The sequence below is a fragment of the Nyctereutes procyonoides genome, unplaced genomic scaffold (assembly GCF_905146905.1).
Source record: "Nyctereutes procyonoides isolate TBG_1078 unplaced genomic scaffold, NYPRO_anot_genome, whole genome shotgun sequence".
Taxonomy (NCBI): Eukaryota; Metazoa; Chordata; class Mammalia; order Carnivora; family Canidae; genus Nyctereutes; species Nyctereutes procyonoides.
Genome location: NW_026575160.1, coordinates 30,467,800 through 30,491,801, shown reverse-complemented (window position 1 = coordinate 30,491,801; position 24,002 = coordinate 30,467,800). Strand labels below are relative to the sequence as shown.

The window sequence follows — 24,002 nt, the reverse complement described above, 5'->3', positions numbered from 1 at the left end:
ACTTCAAATTTATTTGTAAAATAAATGACATTTAACATGGTTTCATATACTTACTGTTTGCCAGGATAGTGGACAGAAACATCAAGCCCTGCAGAATGACAATTTGAAACAAGTATTATAATTATCTTATTCTTGAAGGCCAGGAAATGGTAGTGTTTTTAGTGAGGACCCAGGGGTGAGAAGCCTAGGGGAGGGAGCGGCAGGCAGGCAAACCCTATATTTAAAATAGTGTTGGGGCATCCCTGGGTGGCTCAGCGGTTTAGCGCCTGCCTTCAGCCCAAGGTGTGATCCTGGAGACCCTGGATCGAGTCCTGCATCGGGCTCCCTGCATGGAGCCTGCTTCTCCTTCTGCCTGTGTCTCTGCCTTTCTGTGTCTCTTATTAATAAATAAATAAATAAAATCCTTAAAAATAGAAAATAAATAATAAATAGAATAGTGCATCACTTAATACACTGTTATGGGAAACATTTTTTTTTTTTTTTTTACCTTTCTGTGTGACCTAATCAGTGGTTTAGCAAGAACCTTTATAACTTTTTTATTTTAATGAATTTCCCTTTTTATTGATGGCGGTATATTAAAAAACAGAAGTGTTGGTTGCAGGTCACATGTAATGTTGATGATGATGGAACCAGAGCAAGCACTCTTGACTCTAATATGAATCAGAATCTTGGCAATGTCTTTCATAATTTATTAGTATTTAAAATAGAATGCCTTGCTTATGAAGCTTCAGGGAAACAAGGACAGTAAAATATACAATTAATTAAAATCTTTAGAACAACCAGCAGCAGCATTAATAAAACATTACCCTCTAAAGCACATAAGAATTGCAGCTTACTCTCCCATCTCAGTGGGAAGAAGCAGGATAAAAGAGTCTGTCTTTCATCATTGTCAATAAACTGAGTTTTTATTGGACTGAGGCTGGTAGATTTTCAAAGAAATAGGCTTATCGCCAATAGCTCACTCCTCCCTACATAAAACACCTGGGTGCTCTCGTGCAAATAACATCACCACTTTTATTTAGCACTTACTTCCTTCATGTGTAAGAACTTTGCGGGTGAAACGTTAGGTTAGGTTCAGATCAGATAAGATCCAGGAAATGCCTCTCCCAGGGTAATCCTGGACCAGGAGCAGCAACAGGAGCTCTTTACAAAGGCAGATTCAAGGCTCCACCCCAAACCTGTATCAGGAACCCCAGAGGTGCCTCCCCCCCCCCCCCCGCCTCCCCCAGTCTGTTAACAAGGTCTCCCCATGCTGCTTCTGCCCGCCCACCTTTGAGAACGATTGGGTCATAAGACCCTGTGTGACAGCATTCAGTAGTGGGAGCAGAATTTGAGCCCTAGTATATTAGATTTTGCTATTCACCAGGAATCTCTTTTTTTTTTCTTAAAGATTTATTTATTTATTCCAGGGGGGTGGGGGCAGAGGGAGAGAATCCTCAAGCAGACTCCACGCTGAGCGTGCAGCGCAACGTTGGGCTCAGTCTCATGACCCTGAGATCATGACCTGAACTGAAACCAAGAGCTCGCACTCAACCAGCTGAGCCACGTGGGCGCCCCAACAGGGAAGATCTCTTAACTTTCTGAGCAAGGGCATCCTAGAAATGACCCATCCTTAAGGCTTGGCTGTAGGTTTTTCTTTTCTCTTTCTCCATCCTGAGCCCCTGCCTTTCCAAATAACTGCTCTAATGTGTGTGCAAAATGCAACAATTTTAAGAGGAGGGTCCTTTTAAAATCTTTCTGTGGAAAACGTGCTAGCTCTGGTCTCTTTCCCCTTTGTGCTGTTATCTCCTCCTAGAAGGTTTCTTTGAAACTGAGAAATAGCCAGTTCTGGTTATGCCTGTTTGAAAGGCCCTGGAATCATTTATGGGCTTGCCAGTGTTTGCTTACGTGTCATCACGAGGATAATATACAGTCAGGTATCTGGGTGCTAAACGAGTTCTTATTGGCTGATTGATAGAATGGCACCATTTTCCATCTCTAGAATGCAGTCCCTGTGCTTGTAAAGTGTGCAGACAGGTCATAGCACTTGGTTGTCGTTTTGTCGTTTCCTGGTTGAACGACGTGGCTGTGTCATCCAACTTCTCTGGGTTGCTGCTCTCTTAACCTAAGATGGGCGATAACACCTTACATATTAGATTTGGTACTTTGAGAATACTTTGGAAACCCTTGGGTGCCATGCAAATGTGAAATGATGTTCCAGAATGGCCTGAAGAATGGCTTCTGAGGGTTGGGCATTCTGAGGCATTTGGGGGCGAACGTGTCCCTCTCCCTCCGATGGGAGTGGGTTTATCCAAGGAGTCTCTGCCCAGAAGGGCTCTCTGGATGGTGCGTGTAAAGGGAGCCCGGGCTGTGGATTCACCCCAAGCTGAGCTGTGAGGGCTCTAGTTGATCTTCTCTAATTTGGCTGCCAAAAGACCTGCTTGTAAAGCTTGTCAGGAAAGAAGGGGGCATTTGGAGACAAGAGTTTTGGGCATCCGTGGTCTATCTGTGGGATTTGAAGAGGTGAAACTGGATGCAGTTACCAGAGCAGGAGTGGAGAGGAGACAGCAGGGCTGGAAGAGTGATGGATGAGGATTGCGATCCCTGGGCCACGGTGCTAATACCTCGTGGTGTAATTGAGTCTCTGGAAGTCTCACTTGCTCCACTTGGCCTACGTTTGGAACGGGAAGGAGCTACGGAGGCATTGCCCAAGCAAGCGTTTGATCACCACGTGGCAGGTTCCAGACTTGCCTGCGCACGGACCCAGTTGACTGAATGCGAGTGGGGGGCCAGACCTCTTGAAAGTACACATGCCTGCGTGTGTGTGTGTGTGTGTGTGTGTGTGTGTGTGTGTGTGGTGGGGAGGGCAGGGCAGCAAAGTGAAGAGCATGCTCCTTCTAAAGGGACTGCCCCTACCTGCTTCTGCAGATTATTACTCTGTGGGAATGTGAATCCGGTGCTAACTGGTCACCTGAATTTTGAAGAGAAACCAGAGATCTGGATTTTTGGGTGACATCTTCAGGGTTTACAAAATTTTGTTTTTTTAAATGCTGGCTGAGTGAAAAAACAAAACACTTTGTTGCCCAAGTTACACACATCTGTAGGCCAGATTTGGCTGAAGGCTGCCAGCTGGTTACCTCTGCTGCAGAGCCTTCTATAAACATGACCTGTTATTATTGGATGTCCTGGAATTTATAATAACCTCCCAGGAGCCTCTATGTTGGTTGGGGCCCTTCTAGGAATACATTCTCGTGCTTTCTTTGCTACCCCTGCAACTTTTCCTGAACTTACGCTAGGCCTGTTTTGGTAGAAACTCCAGAGACTTTAAAATTTCTGCTCCAATTTGAACAGATTCTGAATCCAGGTGGGCAGGCAGGCTGGGGAAAATAGAGATCTCCTTAGTGAAGAGATTTGGGATTTAGGCCTTCTGGTTTCTACCCCCTCCTGGAAGGTCTGGGCATAGATTGTCTGCTGCTGAATTAGGGCCCTTGCGCTGCTGGGATTTGCTGAGCCACTGAGATAAAAATGATCCATTGCATACCTGAAGATGTGTGTATTGTCTTACGAAGAGCTTTGTGATTGCTTCTTCAATATTTGTGTTACAGAAAAAAGAGTTTGATGTGGACACCCTCAGTAAATCAGAGCTTCGGATGCTCCTCAGCGTGATGGAAGGGGAGCTGGAGGCCAGAGACCTGGTCATCGAGGCCCTGCGGGTAAGAAGCTTCTGGGGCCAAGCCCCGTTGCTGTATCATTTTCTTTCTTCAGGGCCAATGGCAAAGCTGCTTTTCTTAATTTTTGAACCACGTATATTTAAGATGTTACATCTGATTAAAATGTACCCCTCACCCCAAATGCCAACCCATAATCTTTATAAACCCCAAACACTGAAGTCAGATGGTCAGTCTAATGATGGGGATTGAGACTAAAGTGTTTAGCATGAGAAACTTGAGACTTAAGCTGTTTTGTTTCATGTGGTTATTTGGCTATAAGTTCTTAGAAAATTGGAAGTTTGGTATCATATGTGCCTGTGAGGTCAGGGAGGAAAAATTAAGAGAGTCATTTATAAAAGATGTTGCTGATAATAGAGCTTTTCCTTCCTGTGTGAATTATAAATGACTTCTTATTTTCTGAAACTCTGAAGAGTCAAAAACTAACATGTCTATCTCTTAAAAACTACATATACCTTCCCATTGTTGTATTACGTTTTCATCCGATCTTCTAGAAATTTTGAAATTTTCACAGCTTGTGAAGTATTCTATACATTGTTTAAATATCTAAGCTTTTTATTGCTTTAAAAATAACATTAAGTTTTCTTAATGCACAGTTTTATCATTGGTGGTTGTTAGTCGTGTACTTGTTTTGGTATATTAGCCAAACCTAAGTGTTTCTGTTTTTTTTTTTCTTTTATAGTAAATACTTTGTATGTAATCTTGGTCATTTGGCCAGGATGGCTATATTTATTATCTATGAAGTACAGGCTTGTTTCCTGAACACCCCCTCTCTCCCCCCAAGGTGGGGGGTCCTCAAACTTTGTCTTAGGAGGTTATTTAATATATGGACATCTATAGATGCTGAATTTTTGCCCCATATGGCAGCTAATAGAGTGGGGGAAAGAGGTATAATAACAACGGTGGATGGTCAGACATAATGAAGAAGGTGGGTGTGCTGAGAATCCAGTTGTGTAGGGAAGGGGTGGCTACAGTTAATTTTCACAGGCTGGAAATTGGTACCGTGGGGATAATTACTCCTCAGTCTGATGACAGAGAGTGATTGCCTCAGAAGAATGGGAGTAGAGTTATACCAGCTGCAAGCCAATAATGAGTTGAAGGTGGTGCTTTCTGAATGACAAGCTTTGCCAAGTAGACTTGTGCAGTAGGTTTGGTTGTGAGAGGTCACCTCATTCCACACTTGAAGCATTTGCATTGCTTGCCAGCGTATATTTTCTTGACAAATGAACTTTGTGGGAGAATTGCTAAGACAGTATATCACAGACAAAATTGCACTCAGCCCAAAGGAGGGACAGGGTCACCTGTGAGCCCAGTAGTGTAGACTTTTGAGACCAAATGGATATGGAGGCTCCAGTTCTACCTCTGGTGTTTTTCTGTCTCTCTGTATTAACCTGAAAAAGGCATCAGCTACTGTGACATCTCCCACCACTTGTGCAAATGTTTGAAAGTTTAGCAGAGTCTGTGATTTTACGTATCATCTGAGCAACCGTGTTATTTCTCTCTCGCTCTCTTTTTTTTAAAGATTTTATTTATTTATTCATGGGAGACACAGAGAGAGAGAGGCAGAGACACAGGCAGAGGGAGAAGTAGGCTCCCTGCAGGGAGCCCATTGTGGGACTTGATCCCGGGACCCCAGGATCACGCCCTGGGTCAAAGGCAGATGCTCAACCGCTGAGCTACCTAGGCGTCCCTATTTCTCTTTTTAACTTAATCGCTATGCTTTCAAATATAAGAGTAGAGCTAAAGGTTTGGTAATGGTCAGGGCTTGCCAAAATGAAAGTTTTCCATAGAATCAAGAAATGTTGGAGTTGCAAGGAGCCTTACTACATAATCTAGGTCAGTGGTTTGCATCCCTCCAAATTTAGTGGGGGTTTTGGGGGGGGTTGGTTTCTTTTATAAAATGTTTTGCATTACTCTTTATTCCACAATGAAGTGTATAGATAACTTTATATGTAAGTAGGTTATGTTAAAGATAACCAGTACACTGCTCTGATTGTGATAACAGGAAATAATTTATAACAAAATACGCATTTCAATGTACAAATGCTCACACATGTCTAGTGGAAGACATGATAAAGTAAGTGGCGGTTTGCACCTCTTGGTGGCATTGCCATGAGTGCAGTCATTGCAAAAGAATCCTGATCCAGGCGTGCTGTATCGGGAGTCGATAAAGTTGAGCGAATTTGCCATGCATGAGGTGATTTTTTTTTTTTTCCCTGAGATGGTGAATGAATCTTGGTAAAGTTCCAAACAAAAGTGCACATTTACATGGAAGTTGAGGCCCTGGAAAATTAATGTTTGTTAAAACTAAATTAAAACAACTTGTTTATGTGTAAAAGGAGTTGCTCTTTAGCTCTAGTGGTCATACCGAGAAGGTTCTATGAAAGCAATGGAGGGACATTTGAAAGTTCAGGGATACTTGAGACAGTTCCTGGATGTTGGCACACCCCTCGCCCTGCCCTACGTGCCGGTCACCGTGAAAACAAAGTGCTCTGCCTATTTCCAAATCACCTTCTAGGGGACTGGCCTGTGGAGAAGCACTGGCTGACACCAGCCTACTTTGTTTATAGATTAAAATCTAGACAAACAGGGATCCCAGGGTGGTGCGGCGGTTTGGCACCTGCCTTTGGCCCAGGGCGCGATCCTAGAGACCCAGGATCGAGTCCCACATCGGGCTCCCAGAAGAGGGAGCCTGCTTCTCCCTCTGCCTGTGTCTCTGCGCCTCTCTCTCTCTCTCTCTGTGACTATCATAAATAAATAAAAATTAAAAAAAAAATCTAGACAAAAAAAAGGAAGCCCAGGGAGATGGTGACTTCATCTCCGGTAGAAAATGTAGCATCCATGAACTTGGTATGTTTGGAGATTCTTAAAGCTTTTTGTCATTTTTAAAATTTTGAGAATTGTGATTGATTTGTTTAGATAATTTTAAGAGTAGATGATACCATTTTCCTATATTTGTCGTAGCCGTCGTAGACTCACTGTGGTCACTCACTGTTGTCTTGAGTGCATTCACTGGAACTACTGAAACTAGGGTACTATTTACTTGGGTTCAGATGTGTCGTTTAGTTGCCTTTTGCTTTACTAATGGAATATAAATTAGTGGCTGGCTAAAAAAAATGGGAAGGAGAGAGAATGTGAAACTTATTTTTATTTCATATAATGCGATAAAGATATTCCTGAATTAAAATTCAAAATCTGCTCAATCGGCAATCAGTATATTGCTATTCAATTGGGAGACAAATACATCTTGTTTTTTAAAAAAATGTCAAAAGTCATATTTCTCTCTGTAGGAAATATTTTTAAAATTAATATATAAATTGTGATTCCTTTAAAAATATAGCTAATTTATACCATGAACTATATGAAAATTTACAAATGATTGTGTTATGAGGCATTCAAATCCTTTAGAATTTTAGAATCTTTAAAAAGATATTTTAGACCAAGCTTTACTTTTAAATCATGCTACCCTGATGTGTTTTTTTGTTTTTTTTTAAGAGTGTGAGTGGCAGCAGGGGCAGTATCGGGCAGAAGGGAGAGAGAAAATCCAAAGCAGGCTCGACACTCAGTGTGGAACCCAATGCGGGGATTGATCTGATGACACTGACATCGTGACCTGAGCCAGAATCAAGAGCCAGATGCTTAACTGACTAAGCCACCCAGGTGGCCCTTGGGTTTTTTTGATTTTCAAGTTATCACAAACAATTATGTAGATTATTGGATTAATGGCAATAAACTTATCAGAACAATTCATAAATATGATTTGGAGGGGAAGATGTTATAAAATTATAATAGGTATCTTGGTACTTTTATTACTTTCGTGTTTAAGGTAAAAATATTTCCCAGTAGAAGTCCTTGACTTTATAACATATAATATTCAGGAGATTAATTTTTGTTGGGGAGATTATATTTTAATAAGTGTAGCATTATTGTAAAATATGAACTGCTTAACTGAAATATATTTTAATTGCATAAGAGGTATTTTATCAGTGATTGCCCCTCATCCACAAAAAGTAGGAATAAATCTTTGACTAAACAGATATGCCAAATGAAGTTTGGAAGAAAAAACTGAAGTTTAATTGAGAATGTGCTCTAGGAGAAGCAGCTACATTTTCTGAAAACCATGAGAGATACAGAGCCGTTTGAATTAAATTTAATTGCATATTCAAAATTTGAATATGTAACCTGTTAAGAGATCATCTATTTGATAAGGTTTAGTTTGTGGAATCTTCTGGCTTTCACTTCTTTTCCTTCTTGCTTCTAGAATTTTTATCAGTGCCTTAATCAAAGGGAAACAAGGACAAGAAGATGAAAATGCTATAATTACGGAATTTTAGGGGTCAAAATTGTGTTTCAGCCTACATTTTACAGGGTCCAGCTGGCTGTCATTAGTGTGAGTTTACATAAATATTACATCACTGAAACTATGAATTCCTTGGGCAATCAGATCCAGATTTCTTGTATGCCTTCTTTTTCCTTTTAGATTGATAAATGAGAATCAACAGTATTATTGACATGGCATTTCTTCCTCATAACCTATAGTTACTGTAAAACACAGATTTTCAAGTGTTATTTGCACTGAAACTTCTTTAAATTACCAGTTTAACAATTTTTCAGACAGAATGCATTTATAGTACTTGTGTCATAGGGGATATCAGATTATAGAATTGCCTTGTATAAGTGACTGAAACAAAGAGGCGCAAAGTATGATAGGTTAAATACGAAGTTTATTTCTCATGTACCCTTCTGGAAGTGAGCGATCTGTGCTGGAGAAGTAGTTCTAAGCCAAGTAGGTCATTCAGTAGCCCAAATTATATCTATCTTATGGCACTCCTTAGGGTATTAGACACTTTGGCATGGTTGAAACTGTGTCAGTGCCATGTCGGCATCCCAAACCTATGGTAAAGGGAGCAAGAGAGGGAATGAAGAAAAGCAACGTCATGTGTGTCAGGGAGAACTTTTGTGGACACACCCAGCAGAGTTGGAGACTGGGTAATTGTTCTGGCTGGCTGGCTTCCTTCCAGTAATATGGAGGAAGGGAGGACTTTGGAGGACGTCTAATAACCTAATGTAGTCCATTAGTTTGGTTTAATGTTATAAAATATCCTGGGGTATGGTACAAGAAGATAGATCTTTCCTTTCCTCTTTCCCTCAAATATTTGGTGAATACCTACTGCGTACTAGGTCTAAAAATGAAAGTTCAAAATGAATATAAGTGGAGACAATTATGCCAAAATTCTACTTACAATGTTGTATATACCTTTTATTTTATTTTATTTTATTTTATTTTTGTATATACCTTTTATATGTTTTTTTTTTTTTTAAGATTTTACTTATTTATTCTTGAGAGACACAGAGAGAGGCAGAGACATAGGCAGAGGGAGAAGCAGGCTCCATACAGGGAGCCCAGTGTGGGACTCAATCCTGGGACTCTGGGATCATGCTGTGAGTGACAGGCAGATGCTCAACCGCTGAGCCACCCAGGCGTCCCCCTTTTATATGTTTAAAATTGTTCCAAGTCATGTCATTTGGGGCCATGCTTTAGTTTTCTCAGATTGTGACTACATATGTTCAGATTTTGTCTAGAATGATCTTCCTTTTTAAAAAACATAAACAGTTCATTGGGTTCAAAACTCAATTTAAAACAATGCTTTGAATGGTTTTTGCTTTGAAGCAGGTTATCTCAATTCAGCACTATTGATACTTGGGACTGGTATTTGTTGTGGTTATTGTGAGAAGAGGGCTATGTTGTACATTGTGATATGCTTTGCCAAAGCCCTGGTCTATCTGTTTATAGGTGCTAGTAGCATCTCTGCAGGTATGACAGCCAAACGGGTCTTCCCTTGGGGTCCACAGTTGCCCCCATTTGGGAAACACTTCTATAAAGTGATATTGGTCAAGAATATGCTGCTCAAATACAGTTCATTATAAGTACAATATCCATTCATGATAAAAAAATTTCAACAAAGTAGGTTTACAGGGAACATACCTCAACATACTTTATATGAAAAACTGACAGCTAACATCATACCCAATGGTAAAAAAAAAATTAAGAGCTTTTCCCCTAAGATCATGAATAAGACAAAGATGTCTACTCTCATCACTTTTACTTAACAGAGAAGTCCTAGCCATAGCAATCAGACAAGAAAAATAAATAAAAGTATCCAAATTGATAAGTAAAACTGTCCCTATTTGCAGATGACATGTTACTATATGTAGAAAACCCTAAAGACTCTACTGAGAAACTATTAGAAGTAATAAATGAATTCAGTTAAGGTCAGAATACAAGATCAATATACAGAAATCTGTTGCATTTCTATACACTAATAATGAGTTGGCAGAGAAATTAAGAAAACTATCCTATTTACAATTGCACTAAAAATAATAAAATACCTAAGAATAAATTTAACCCAGGAGATGAAAGATTTGTAGTGTGAAAACTATAAAATCTTGATGAAAGAAATTAAAGACAACACAAAGAAATGGAAAAACTTTCATGCTCATGAATGGTAAGAACAAATATTGTTAAAATGTCCATACTACCTAAAACAATATACATATTCAGTGCAGTCCCTATCAAAATACTAATAGCATTTGTCACAGAACTAGAACAAATAATAACTAAAATTTCTGTGAAACCACAGAAGACCCTGAATAGCCAAAGCATTCTACCTTTTTTTTAATTTTTTTTTTTTTTTTGTCAAAGCATTCTTAAAAAAAGAACTAAACTTGGTGGTATCACAATCCCAGATTTCAATATATACTATAAAGCTGTAGTAATAAAACCAGTATAATGGTACCGGGGGACCTGGCTGGCTCAGTTGGAAGAGCAGGTGACTCTTGAGCTCGGGGTTGTGAGTTTAAGCTCACATTGGGTGTAGAGACTACTAAAAAAATAAAGTTAAACCCAAAATAGTAATAGTGGCACAAAAATAGACACATAGATCAATGGAACAGAATAGAAAACCCAGAAATAAGCCTACAATTCTATGGTCAATTAATCTTCAACAAAGGAGGCAATAATATGCAATGAGAAAAAAAGTTTCTTCAATGAATGGTGTTGGGAAAGCTGGACAGCTGTATACAAAAGAATGAAACCGGACAACTCCCTCATACCATGCACAAAAATAAACTCAAAGTGGACTAAAGATCTAAATGTGAGGCCTGAAATCATGAAAATCCTAGAACAGAGTATAGGCAGTAATTAATTTCTCTGACATTGGCCATAGCAACATCTTTCTAGATAGGTCTCCTGAGGCAAGGGTAACAAAAGCAAAAATAAACTATTAGGACTACATCAAAATACAAAGCTTCTGCACAGCAAAGGAAACAATGAACAAAACTGAAAGACAATCAATAGAGTGGGAGAAGATATTTTAAATGACTTATCCAACAAAGAGTATCCAAAATACATAAGGAACTTATACAACTCAACACCAAAAAAAAAAAATCTAATTAAAAATTGACAGAAGACATGAACAGACATTTCTACAATGAAGACACCCAGATGGCAAACAAACTTATGAAAAAATGCTCAACATCACTAATCATCAGGGAAATATGATTCAAAACCACAGTTAACTATCACCTTAACACTTGTCAGAATGGCTAAAATCAGACACAAGAAACAACAAGTGTTGAAGATGTGGAGAAAAAGGAACCCTCATCCAGTATTGGGGGAATGCAAACTGGTGCAGCCGCTGTGGAAAACAGTATGGAAGTTCCTTAAAAAGTTAAAAATAGAGCTACCCTGTGATCTAGTAATTCCATTATTGGGTATTTACCCAAAGAATACACAAACACTAGTTTGAAAAGATATATGCAACCTATATGTTTATTGCAGCATAATTTATAATAGCCAAGTTATGGAAGCAGCCCAAATGCCCATTGTTAGATGAATGGATAAAGAAGTGATGTGTGCATGTATTTATGTACATATGTGTGTGTATACACACACACGATGGAATATTAGAAAAAAGAATGAAATCCTGCCATTTGCAACAACATGAATGAATCTAGAAGATACACTGCTAAGTGAAATAAGTCAATCAGAGAAAAACAAATATGTGATTTCAGTCATATGTGGAATTCAAAGATACATGAACAAAGAAAAAAGACAAAGAACAAACTTTTAAATAGAGACTAAACTGATGGTTACTAGAGGAGAGGTTGGTGGAGGGATGAGTGAAATAGGTTGTGTGATAAATGAGTGATAAATTCATTTATCATAATATTGTGTAATGTATAGGATTGTTGAATCACCATATTGGAGACCTGAAACTAATACACACCATGTATTAACTATACTGGAATTAAAAATACATTTTATTATGGTAGTGATTTTTTAGATTTTATTTATATTTTATTTTTTTATTTTCCCTCAAAACTAAACATTTGAAAATGCCCATTAAACAAATTTCAAAACATACCACGTTTATTTAAAATTGTATTATAGTTTTTTTACGTAGAAATTAAATGCTTTATATATATATATTAAAAAAAAAACCTTTATAGTTCTATGGCTCAGGGTTGAGTCTTCAATAGAACAAAGGCAATCTCTTGAAATAAATTAAAATCACTAAACAGAATAATGCTTCCACTCTGGTTTTGAAAGCAGCCACTGCTACGCTCCAGAGTGTTGTGAGGTTTTCCTCCAATGACATGTCTGCTAAATCATGATAAAAGAGGAGCATTCTGATTTCAGCGAAGTAAAACATGGAGTCTTTTGTTTTTCAGAATTCTCCTATGATTTCAGGCAATTGATTGACCAAAATATACCCCTTTTTGTTCATTTTAATTAATGAATGAATTAATTTGCTGAGCAGAGCTGAATTCATGAAAACATAAATTGTTTCCTTTTCTGTCCGCTGAGATAACGCCTTTGTTCCATGTCTGGAGAAACAGGAAGAGGAGTTGACCAGACGCTGTGTGTTGTTTCTGAATGCAAATCACTCTTCATAAAATACAAGTAGCTGATGATTTGTAAATTGCGTTATATTTTGCCCAGTAAGACAGACAGAGGAAACATCAATTTTCACTCTTCTGAGAAATTTTATTTTCCCTCATGAACATTTACTGTTAGTGAAAGGAAAGAAAAAATGGAACACCAGGCAAAATAGTGCTTTTTTATATATTAAGAAATGGAGGTTGATAGTGCTATGAAAGCAAAATGTTTATCACTATTATTTAGCAGCAGAACTCACTCAAGCAGCATCTTCTTGCTGATGATTATTTGTGAACCATTAGGACATTTGTGAGGAAAATTAAAGCTGGTTTGTTTTACACTGGGCTCGGGATAGATTCAGAGTTACAAATGGCATGAAAACAGGAATACGTTTTGTGCACTTTGAAGATTATCGTAATTTGGGGGCCTGTTCACTTAACAGTTCCTTTTAAGAATGACTTCCTTTGATCTGAGAATACCGAGTGCACCTTTGAGGCACTCTGATAACCTTTTAACCACCTCATTGTAACACTCAGTGGCTAAGCTACAGGCCACGTGTCCTTATGGGAATTTCATTTGCCATGTTCGTGACTAACTCTGTCTTGATTAGAAGAAGAAACAAGGATCCAGGGCAGTACTCAAAAATCTGCCTTCCCTTTGGTTGTGATTCTTTTGGAGAGAAACGTAAGAGATTTTAGCGTCTGCCTTTCAGTTTTTGGAGTCAAAATGTAAATGGGTATTGAACAAATAAAAAAGGAAAAGTCTGTATTGTATATTTGAAATGACATCTGAGCCTGGTGAGGATCTTCGAGAAGGCAGTCCATGTGTGCGTTCATTCAAAAGGATGTCCTGGGTTTCAGGAGTGGGAAACAAGGAGCGTGAGTTTTCTCTTAGAGTCCAGTGGGAGAGAGTGACATTAAAACAATAAACCAAAACATCTAAGTTCAGATTATGATTGCCAAAGGAAAGAATGCCATGAGAAGGGAGATTACTTTAGATTGGGTCGGGAAAGTTCTCTTTGGAGAAAGTGACATACACACTCCCCCCCCCCACTCTTCGCCCGCCCCCAGCCCTGAGACGTGGAGGGGTAGCGTGAATCTAGTTGGAAGAACAATATTCTTACAAAGGGAGCAGCACATTCAAAGGCCCTAAGAGAGGAAGGAGCTTGCCAATTTATAGGACCTGCAGGAAATCAGAGACTGACCGAGCAGATGGCACAGGATCAGATGCAGAGACAGGCGGAGGCCCGACCATGCTGGAGGGTGAAGGCCATGATAAGCTTGGATTTCGTCTTCTATCAGGGCAGCCGTTGAAGTGTTTAAGCTTGAGAATGCCAGTGATGTGATACGATTTTCTAAAAGATCATCCTAATAGCCCAGTTATATTGCGTTTAGGGTTTTTTTTTTTTTTTGCTTTAAAATTTTAATTTATTAAATGCAAATATTTAATGTCCATCTTTAAAATCGGTCATCATTGTCAGGGGAAAAAAATTGCAAAGGTCACCCTAGCTACAAGGCAGACGGAAGTGTTTGCAGGAGAGCCAGAGTGAAGGCAGGGTGTCACAGGGGTTGTCTAAGAAACGTATCTCAGATGCTTATAATTATTGCCCTTTAAGAAGGCATGGAAAACGTGCTTGTTCATCACTCTTGTCACTTAGCAGGTGAACAGTATCTTTCTTCAGACAGTTAAGACAAGCCGATGATGGTTTTTAGTTAAGGTGCTGTGCACCTAAAATAACATTGATAAGGTAAGTTCTCCACATGAAATTTTGTGTAAGGCAAGATCCTATCTTCAGTTTTACTTTTTCCCATCCAGTTTGTCCCAGTTCGGTTTGGAATTTCACGTTAAATGAATTTTATAGTTAAAAGCCCTCTTCTTTCAGACCTTAAGATTTATTATATATTTCTAAAGGTGTATCTGTTCTAAAATAAAATTCCTTTTTAACTTTTTCACATAGGATTGGATAGAGGAGCGGAGGATTGCTTCACGTAGTGCTGAAAGTGACCTAGGAACGATAAAACAAAAAAAAAAAAATTGTTTCAACAGGGTCTGGATGTGTTCTGCTTGAATGTGTGCATGTTGACCTGCCTTTAGTGGACCGTTGGAGTCCACACGATTGCCCTCCGCTAAAATAAACTGCTAGATGTGACAAGCCCTTAACACTTCTCTTGAAACTCCTCCATGGAAAGCAAACCATGGATCGAGTTCACTCTTGGTATCAAGCACCAACTTGGCCCTCAGCCGTGCAGGTGAGTGGAGGGGGAGCTCCTACAGGTGTTAGGTTCTAATGGTTAGAATATTGCAGAGACTAAACCCTGGTGGAAGGCCCATCTGTTACGTCCTCGCCTGCTCGGCTGCAGGAGGGTGCGGGGGGTGCGGGGCTGCCGCGGTCCTGAGTGCTTGCCTGTGAGGGCACCTTGGACGGGGAGCGGTGGTGTGTCAGGTGCTGCCCTAAAGCAGAACCACTCCCCCCCCAGCAGGGTTACACAATTCGGGAAGCTTCGAGGGTGTGCTGGGGGTCAGGTCATATGCGTCCGTTTTGAAAGTGGCTTCCTGGGCGCGTGGGCCCGGCCGGTGCAGCACAGGCCTGGGCGCCGCCAGCCCGAGCTCCGGCCTGCGGCCTGCACCTTCTCCTCGCTGACGTCGTGTTCTGGGCCATGTGAAGGCTCCGGCTCTCGGCGGCGCGGCCACCTGCTCGCAGTCGCGGGGGGCTGGAAGGAGGCGGCTCCGTCCTCCGGGACCCAGATGGGCCGCTTCTGGGGGGACGCTCAGGACTGCGGGCCCCCGTGGGAGCAGGACGCGAGCAGGGCCTGGCACCGCAAGCTGTGTCCCCGCGGGTCCCCGCGCTGGGCTCCGCGCTGCCCCGACCCCAGGCGTGGCCGCCTCCCGCGGGGCCCCCTGCCCTTGACAGTGGAAGCTCGAGGCGTCGGTACGGGCTCTGCCTTAGACGCGGTGGGTGCCCGGGGCCTTCCCCACGCACCTGTCACCTGCTGGGCCGCCGAAGCTGCGCACGAGTCATTGGCAGCTAGGATGACGCCCAAGAGCACCCATGGAGTTCTTAAACGGTTCCTCTAATTATCATACCGAGCGCAAAAAAGTTGGCGCTTTTCCGTAATGAGGATCCTCATCTTCTGCATGAGAACACGTTGGGACATTTGCGTGCTGAACGATCCGAATTTACTGCAGGAAGGTAAACATTCATAAAATGGACAAGGATCCAATCAGTAGTCAAGCAACTGCCATTTCCTCATCCTTCCCTTTGTAGTCATCAACTCTGTCTTTTGTACTCACGTTTTATTTGATTTTTTAATCTTTTTTGATACTGGATCACCTTTTCTCTTTTCATTTGCGTCTTAAAAAATGGCAGGTGGTAAACTGAGTCATTAAATAGAAATGGAGTGGTTTTCATGAAAGGCTGTTTGTTGTATTGATTTCCTTGAATTATGTAATCCTTCAATTCTTTTTTTTTTTTTTTTTTTTTTTTGCCCAGTTAGAGTTACAGGGAATTTGTGAGGGTGGGTTATATAGTCAGGATAATGATAGATTTGCTACCAATAAAGAGTTCGACATTCCCAGGAGTCCGCATGTTACAATGCAGATGTATCATCGACTTTGTGAGAGAGTTCAGGTTCCCTCTCACAGAGGCTAAATCAGCAGAATCAAATAGTTTTTGAAGAGATCGATTTAGACAGGCGTCTAAGTAATCCCTAGAAATTAATTTGGAGCTGACAGTGATTTTCCCTCGATGAGCGACTGGAGGGAAGTCCTTCACGCACACTCTGGAAAGTCGTGGGACGTCCTCTTGTAGCGTCCTGACAAAGCAACGGGCCCTCACTGGTGTCTGGAGAAGAGACCTTCGTCCTGTGTGCTTGGCTGCATCAGGGCTCCCGTGCATTTCTGTGCCCGTGGGAGGGATGATGGTGAGATGGGGGTTTGGTCCGGAGGGGTGACGGGTAGCACAGTTAACGGGAGAACCTCAGAAACCGTCAATGGGAATCGTTAATGTCAGATTCTTAATGAGTCTAAATTTCAAACAGTGGAGGATTGAAATTCACCGCGGGCTCGGGTAGGAAGGGATGTGACAAAAACAGTGTTTAAGGGAGATTATGTCAACCGCTTCGGAAAGCAGATCGACAGAGGAAGGGAGAGGGGGGATCTGAGGAGGCAATTACAGTTGACATTTCTCGAAGTGCAGGTTCTGTGAAACTCTGAACCCTGCGCGAGGGCTCCAAGCGCGAGGTGGTTCGCTCCCGGGGAGTCTTGCGAGGCCTGAGTAGACGGCAGAGGAGGTTGTGAATAAAAATAACTCCTCCGGGAGAAGAGCACATTATTTTTCTAACGCGTGACAGCAACCAGTAATTGCTAAAGCAATTTCAGTGCCGGGGAATGAACCCTTGTTATTTTTAAAGGATGCTGTGTTGTGCCCCCTGAGAATCCACGCTGGAGTAATTGAGCATCGGCCGCAGGTCCCCGGTGGCCTTCTCCGAGCTAGTCCTCCAGCCGCTCAGCGGCAGGTATGTGCTGAGCACACTCTGTCCCGGCAGGTGCTGGGCGCTCGGGAGACGGCAGGATCTAGACCGTCCCTGCGCTCCTGGGACCTCCTGCCTCGGAAAGGAGGCTAATCAGGACTAGCACGTCCCATCTGTGATACGTGCAGCAGAGCACAAGTACTGGGCGCTAAGCGCATGTCCCGGGACTGGTGTGCTTCCCAGACTCACCGTGGAAGACCGTGTAAAAAAAAAAAAAAAATGGAGTCAACGTAAGAATACAAATAACTAAGCAAAATATTAACATTTTTAATGTATTTGGGAAAGGAAAATAACCACGCTTCTCTAGTTTGCTCCTTACCTACTGTGTGTCCTTAGGTTATGTGCAGCTCTCGCCCAAAGTTGCTTCTTTTTGGGTGTTTCCTGCTGTGCTTTGTCTCTTGCTCCCTCCTTAGATGCGTGCAGACGGTGGCCTCCTGTGTGTCTTGCTTTTTCAAAGTGGGGGTTAGTTTCCCCTGTGTAGCATTATTGGGCTATTTGAGATTAAAAAGCAGTACAGCTATTTGTACTACTGACTTTAAAGAGCTTTTTTTTTTTAAAAAAAAGCCCCATTTATTACTTACATATATCCTATTTATTGTCGATTCTGCAGGGTTCTGCCAAGGTTAGGCACGATGAAAACTGAGGTTGTGTTTTGCTTTAAAATGAATTCTTTCCCAGGAAGTTCTGTGTTTCCTCACAAGAAGGGATCCCCTGGGAGTTTATTCCTTGTAGAAAAGTTTGAGTCTTGTGATGATGCTTACCTACAGTCCTCTCCTCTAGAGAGGAGAAAGGACACAAAGGTAATAATAGGCGCCTGCTTTGTCACCTGTTGCTATGCTACAAACCCACTCTAAGACTTAATAGCTTTAAACGACGTCATTTATTTCGCTCACAAATTTGTAATTTAGGCTTGGTGGGGACAGCTGACGATCTGCACCGCATGTGGCAGCGGTGGGTAGTGAGGGTGCTGGAGGACCGGCTTCCAAGAGGGCTCCCTGCGGCCCGGGGCTTGGGTTCCTCTCCTCTTCTCCCGCTTGGGCTCCCCTGTCACAAAGTGGCTGGGGTCCATCAGCGAACATCCTGAGAGACAGGACACAGAATCTGCGATGGAATCTGGGTCACTAAGTTACTTTGCATTTTGTTGGATCCATGGAGCCGTCGCAGGGCTGAGATTCAAGAGGAAGAGACGCAGACCTGACCACCTGGAAGGAGGGTCAAAGAAATGTGGTAATGTTCTTATAAACCCAGAAAACTGCTTCTCATCTCCTGAGCCTTATCTGCTGGGACTGCTCTTTAGCCCTTGGCACGGATGATCTCATTTAATCCCCACCAGTCTCCCTTGAAGGAGATGCTGTTGTTATCTCACGGTCAGACTCATGGTTAAGTAGCGTCTTCTCTGTCACACAGCTGACAAGTGGGGACAGAACTTGGACCCAGGCCTTGCTGACCCCAAGTGCATCTTCTTAACCACCGCCCCATATAATCTAGTGGCAGAGAGCTGTGTCATTGCTATGAACTCTAACGCAAGGCAGGCTTGTGTGTAAGAAGATCGCAGACGAAAACATTCTAATGAAGTTGAGTTACAGATGCCTTCTGGGCAGAGGGGGCCTTCCGGGAGCCTTCTGCAGAGTGACGACATCAGTAACTAGACGGCGAGGCGTGGAGGGGGGTCAGGAACACAGAATCGGTGTACACTCTGGCCACAGGAGGTAGGTTGGCCTGGAGCACAGGCGTAGGGTGATGGAGCAGGAGGTAGGCCAGGCCTCATCTGGGAGGTCTTGAATGCCGAGCTGATACGTTTGTGTACCTAACACGATGGGCAGGGCACAGCCCCTCAAGATTTTTAAGCAGAAGAAGGACTGAAGCCTTGGCTCTTGTTTTTTTTTTTTTTTTTTAAAGATTTTATTTATTTATTCATGAGAGACAGAGACAGAGAGAGAGAGAGGCAGAGACACAGGCAGAGGGAGAAGCAGGCTCCATGCAGGGAGCCCGACGTGGGACTCAATCCCAGGACCCCAGGATCATGCCCCAGGCCGAAGGCAGGTACTAAACCACTGAGCCACCCAGGCGTCCCGAGGCCTTGGTTCTTAAAGTGGTTTCCAGACCACCTGCATTAGCGTCACAAAGGAACTTGCTAGAAGTGTTCATTCTCAGACTCCCCCACCCCCCAAACCTACCCAAGATGAACTGACTCAGAAACCCCGGGGGAAGAGCAGAGTGTTCTGTGGTTTCACACGCCCACCAAGTGATTCTGATCTTTGTTTGAGAACCGATCCCTGGTGCTGATTACAGTCCCTGAGAGCTGGAAGGACTCTCTGCTCAGTAAGCAGGATGGCCAGCCAAACGGGTGGCTGATGCTGGTTGTAGCTATAAAGGGACTCTGATGAGGAAGAAGGCCGCCAGCGGCCAGTCTCAGGACAGCTTCTCCAAAAGCCATCATCAGGAGGCTCAGAGCCACTCAGTCCAGCCCTGTTCTCAGAGAAGTCTGTGGAAATGGGGCTAAAGGAGCTTTCACGAAGCGTTGGATTCAAATAAAACCTCCACCATGAAGACACTAAGAACTGGGTGTAATAACCATGTTCTGTTACCGTTGTTGTAGTTTTCGTTGATGTCTTACACTCCTGTTTGCTCCGTGGGAGATTTGACACGCCCAACTGCCTGTGTCTCTGCCTCTCTCTGTGTCTCTCATGAATAAATAAAATCTCTCTCTCTTAAAAAAAAAAAAAAACATTTCTGTAAGAATACAGCAGGGGAGGAGGGGCACAGGAAGAGGGAGAGAGAGAATCTCAGGCAGGCTCCGCACCGAGCATGCCCCATGTGGGACTCGATCTCACAACCCTGAGATCATGACCTGAGCTGAAATCAAGAAATCAAGAGTAGGACGCTTAACCAACTAAGCCACCCAGGTGCCCCTAGGCCACCTGCTTTCTTGATACGTTGTGAACATACTGCTAGATACTCTTCCACATTGTCGTTTTTTAAATCACTGCATACGTGGATTTAAGCTCAGACCTCAGTGGTCCAAAATTCGCCCACCCTCGTAGGTTATATGAGTTTCTGCTGCAGTTCCTCCTTCAGACCCTCCCAATCCCCGTGGTCCTCTCACTTTGCCCAGTTCACTTGGCAAACACCTGATGCTTGCTAACTTCAACGCTCTGCCCCCTTCATGCCTGCGCGGGTTATACGGGCTGGAGAAAAGCCACCCAGTCTTGCCGAACGGCCTCCCTTTGAATTCACAACTGGATCCTCTTCCGGGCGCTTCATGCTGCTTGGCAGTTGCACCGCGTATCTTAGCACTTGACTCACCTGTTCCCCTGGATTCTTTCGCGCTCTCCTCGGTCTTCTGAGACCTTCCTCCAGCACCTCCTCCCTTTGCTTCATTCTCGGCTGCTTTGAATCTCTCTGAGAGCCAGAAGCAACCCGAACTCCCATATCCTGTCCCCGTCACCTCACCCCGGTCCCTGGCATCTGTACCACACACTCCCATCTCTGCTCACTGAGAACAGACCCTCTGTTCTGGGCTCTGGTTCGGCTGCCCATTGTGCACCGGCTTCTGCGCCTTCTCACATAGTGACTTCTTCAGCAGTTATGCCAGCCCTGTGTCAGCGAATTTCGTCCTTCATCTGACCCTGCCTGCCTTCCCTCTGCTGCTGCGTGCTCCCTCCAGTTAGAGCAAAGCTCCTTGAGGTGGCTGTCTGTTAGTTGACGCCATTCCTCGTCGCCCGTTCTCTCTTGGTCCTGTTCTAATCAGGCTTTTTCCAACATTAGCCCAACCAAAAGTCAACCCATTCTTGTAGTTGCCAGGAGGAGAAGACAAAACCAAAAACCATCTTGGAGGAAGACCTGGTTCCCCCCCCCCCCCCATGTAGCCTCTCTATAGAGGCTGTGGGCTCTAACTGTAAGCCACAGCCTGACTGCTTCTCCCATCTCCGTGGACACCTCTCTCTGTGAGCTCCTGTTGTCTAGGTCCACTTGGGCTGCTCTAACAGAAATGTCCTAGATTTGGGTGACTTTGACAACGAACATTTCTCACAGTTGTGAGGCTGGGAAATCCACAATCTAGATTCAGTGTGTGGGGAGAGCCCGCCTCCTGGTTCATGTCCGCACAGGGTAGGAGGTGCAAGGGAACCCCCTTCCATTCGTGCAGAACCTACCCTCTTGACCCAGGCACCTCCCAAAGGTTCCGGCTCCCAATGCCAATCATCTCGGGGATTAGGTTGCAACGTGTGAATTTGGGGGCGGGGGGGCATGGACATTTAGTTTTTAGCACTGCACAACAAATTATCACAAACTTACTGATAATTAACTTAAAAACAACACAGATGATTAACTTCTATTTCCAGAGGTCAGAAGTATAGAGTGGGTGGTCGGGGGCTTGGTTCCTTCTGGAGGGTCTGTTGGAGAGTATTTCCTTGTCCTTCCCAGCTTCTAGAAGCCGCTCGCATTCCTTAGTTTCTGGTCCCTTCTCCCGTCTTCAAAGCCAGCTGTGTCGTAAGTGATTTCTCCTCCCTCCTCTCCTTCCATAGTCACGTCTCCTTCAGACGCTTCTGTGTCTCTCTTTCAAGGACCCCTGTGACTGTAATCAGCTCACGCACATAATCTTGGATCAGCATCTCATCTCAATATCCTTAACTTAATCCCATCTGCACAATCCCTTTTGCCAGGTGAGGTAATATAGTCACAGGTTCCAGAGGTTAGGACATCTTTCGGGGTAATTATCTTGCCCACTGAAACCCTGGATTGTTTCAGTAGCCTCCTCAGTGGTCCCCCTGTCGTGCAGCCGCCCAGGCAGTCCCTCTTCTCCAGAGAAGCCAGAGGGGTCCTCTTATATCAGGAGGCTGAGCCTGTCTGTCGTCCTTCAGCTCACAGCCTTTCAGTGGTCACCATGCTGGGGCCACGGCCTTTCAGTGGCCTTGGGGCTCCAAGGTCTCCCTGACTTCTGTCTGCAGTGTCCCCCTCCTCGTTCCCCTGCAGCCCTGCTGGCTGCCTCGCCTGTTCCACTCGTGGGGCTCTTGCATCTATTTTCTCTGGCCAAGAAGCGCTTCGGAACAGACCCGTAGCTCTTTCCCCCACCTTTGTGGGTCTTTGCTCAACTGTCACCTTCGTGAGGCTTTTTCCGACCCTTCTCTTTTAAAATCTCACCCCTGTCCATATCACGTGCAGTTCCCATCCTCCTTTTTTGCTTTCTTTAGCTCCATTGCATTTATTGCCATTTAATATACTATATATGTTTATACGTTTAACATACTTACATTTGTCTTTATTTTCCCACTAGAATATAAGCTCTGTGAAGGCAGGGATTTTGTTTTGTTCACCACTCTAGTGCATCTGGCTCAATAAATATTTATTGAATGGATGCATTTAGGTGGACTCCAAATTTCCACTGTGAAATACAGATGCACCTTTGTATCAAGGAGGTTAGACTGAGGACTATGGCATAGCCATAGACCTATTGATTGCACTCTGTTTATATCTTTGTTCTGTTACACAGAAATACACATTTTCTGATTTTTTTTTCTGTGAATAATATCTTTTTTCCCCCCTGCCTCTGTTTTCTTTTTCTGTAGAGGACAGTTTTTATGTACTACTTTGTGGTGTTGAGTCTACATTTCTAGAGTGCTCCAACTTTTCTGTACTTCACTGTGGCTTTTTGTTTGTTCGCCTTATGACATATAGAGATTAGTTAGTGGTTAGAGTGGTGCCATGAAGCCTGGAAGAGCTTTTGGAGAATTGTGGTCCAACCAGGTGTCCCTCTTCCCCCCCATGTTCTCCCTAAAGCCAGGGGAACTGTGGCTGCTGTGGTTTCCTCCCTGCATCTGCTGTTCTGGTTGTGGATTCTAATGGCGACTATTTGTAATTGTTACTGTTCTGTTTTTCCTCTTTTATGCTTTGACTTTCTGTTTTCTTTCGTACCCCATCATTTTTTAACCATCATGGGAAAAGAAAGTGGCTTTTTCAATCTGACTGCACCGGTTGATGTCTCTGACTTTCTGCATGTGGCATATAGCCATGTATTCATCATCCTCCCCTACCTTCTTTTGCATTTTATGCACATGACTTTTGGTGAGAAGAAGAAATTCTACCAAAAGGCCCTGGCTTTTTATTTGAGATTTACTTTATCCTTGGAGAGGTGTAGACCCTTTTAGGATCCTGAGGCTACCATCACTTTGATAGGTGAGGGTTGCTGTTCTCCTATTAACTTTCTGGCACAAGTGGGTATAGAGGGCTCTTCTTCGTTCTCTGTAGCAAAACCGATACGAGACAGAAAAGTTCCAGAAGACTTAACGAAAGGGTGGAGGTGAAAGTAAAATGAAAACGGTTGTAGAATCTAGACCAGCACCCCCCCCCCCATGTGTGGTTCAGTGTCCTCAGAATCCCCAAGACCCTTTAAGTCCGGGAGACCAAGACAATTTTTATTACAAGTGTAGACAGTATTTTCTTTTCTCACTTTAATCCTGTCATGAGTGTAGATGGAAGTATTCCAGAGGTTATGTGATGTATGATTAGGCAACAGATCAAATGGAGAAGCAGATACGATAATCTCGATATTTTCTATTATGCCAGACATTAGAGCAATTTGCAGAAATATAAAATAATGCCATTTTTTCCTCACTTTTGTTTGGAAACCATAGTGATTTTTTCCCCATAAAACATGTTAACATGCGATGGGTTTGTTGTTTTAAAATAAATTAATGAATAGATTTAAATTTTCTCAATTTTAATTTCCAGTAAGATAGATGACAACAGTTGTAGTCCACATAAACGAGTTATTTGGGTCTTTAATATTTTTAAAGAATCATCCTGAGATCAGAAAGTTACAGAGGC

General features: G+C 42.9%; 1 protein-coding gene across 1 annotated transcript in view; it reads left to right on the top strand.

The window, feature by feature from the left end:
* Positions 1-24,002, top strand: part of CTTNBP2 (cortactin binding protein 2) — a 147,007-nt gene that overhangs the window by 9,084 nt on the left and 113,921 nt on the right. Inside the window, exon 2 of the mRNA XM_055314477.1 lies at positions 3,585-3,692. Coding sequence (XP_055170452.1) covers positions 3,585-3,692 — 108 coding nt within the window. The remainder of the gene's footprint in view (positions 1-3,584; positions 3,693-24,002) is intronic.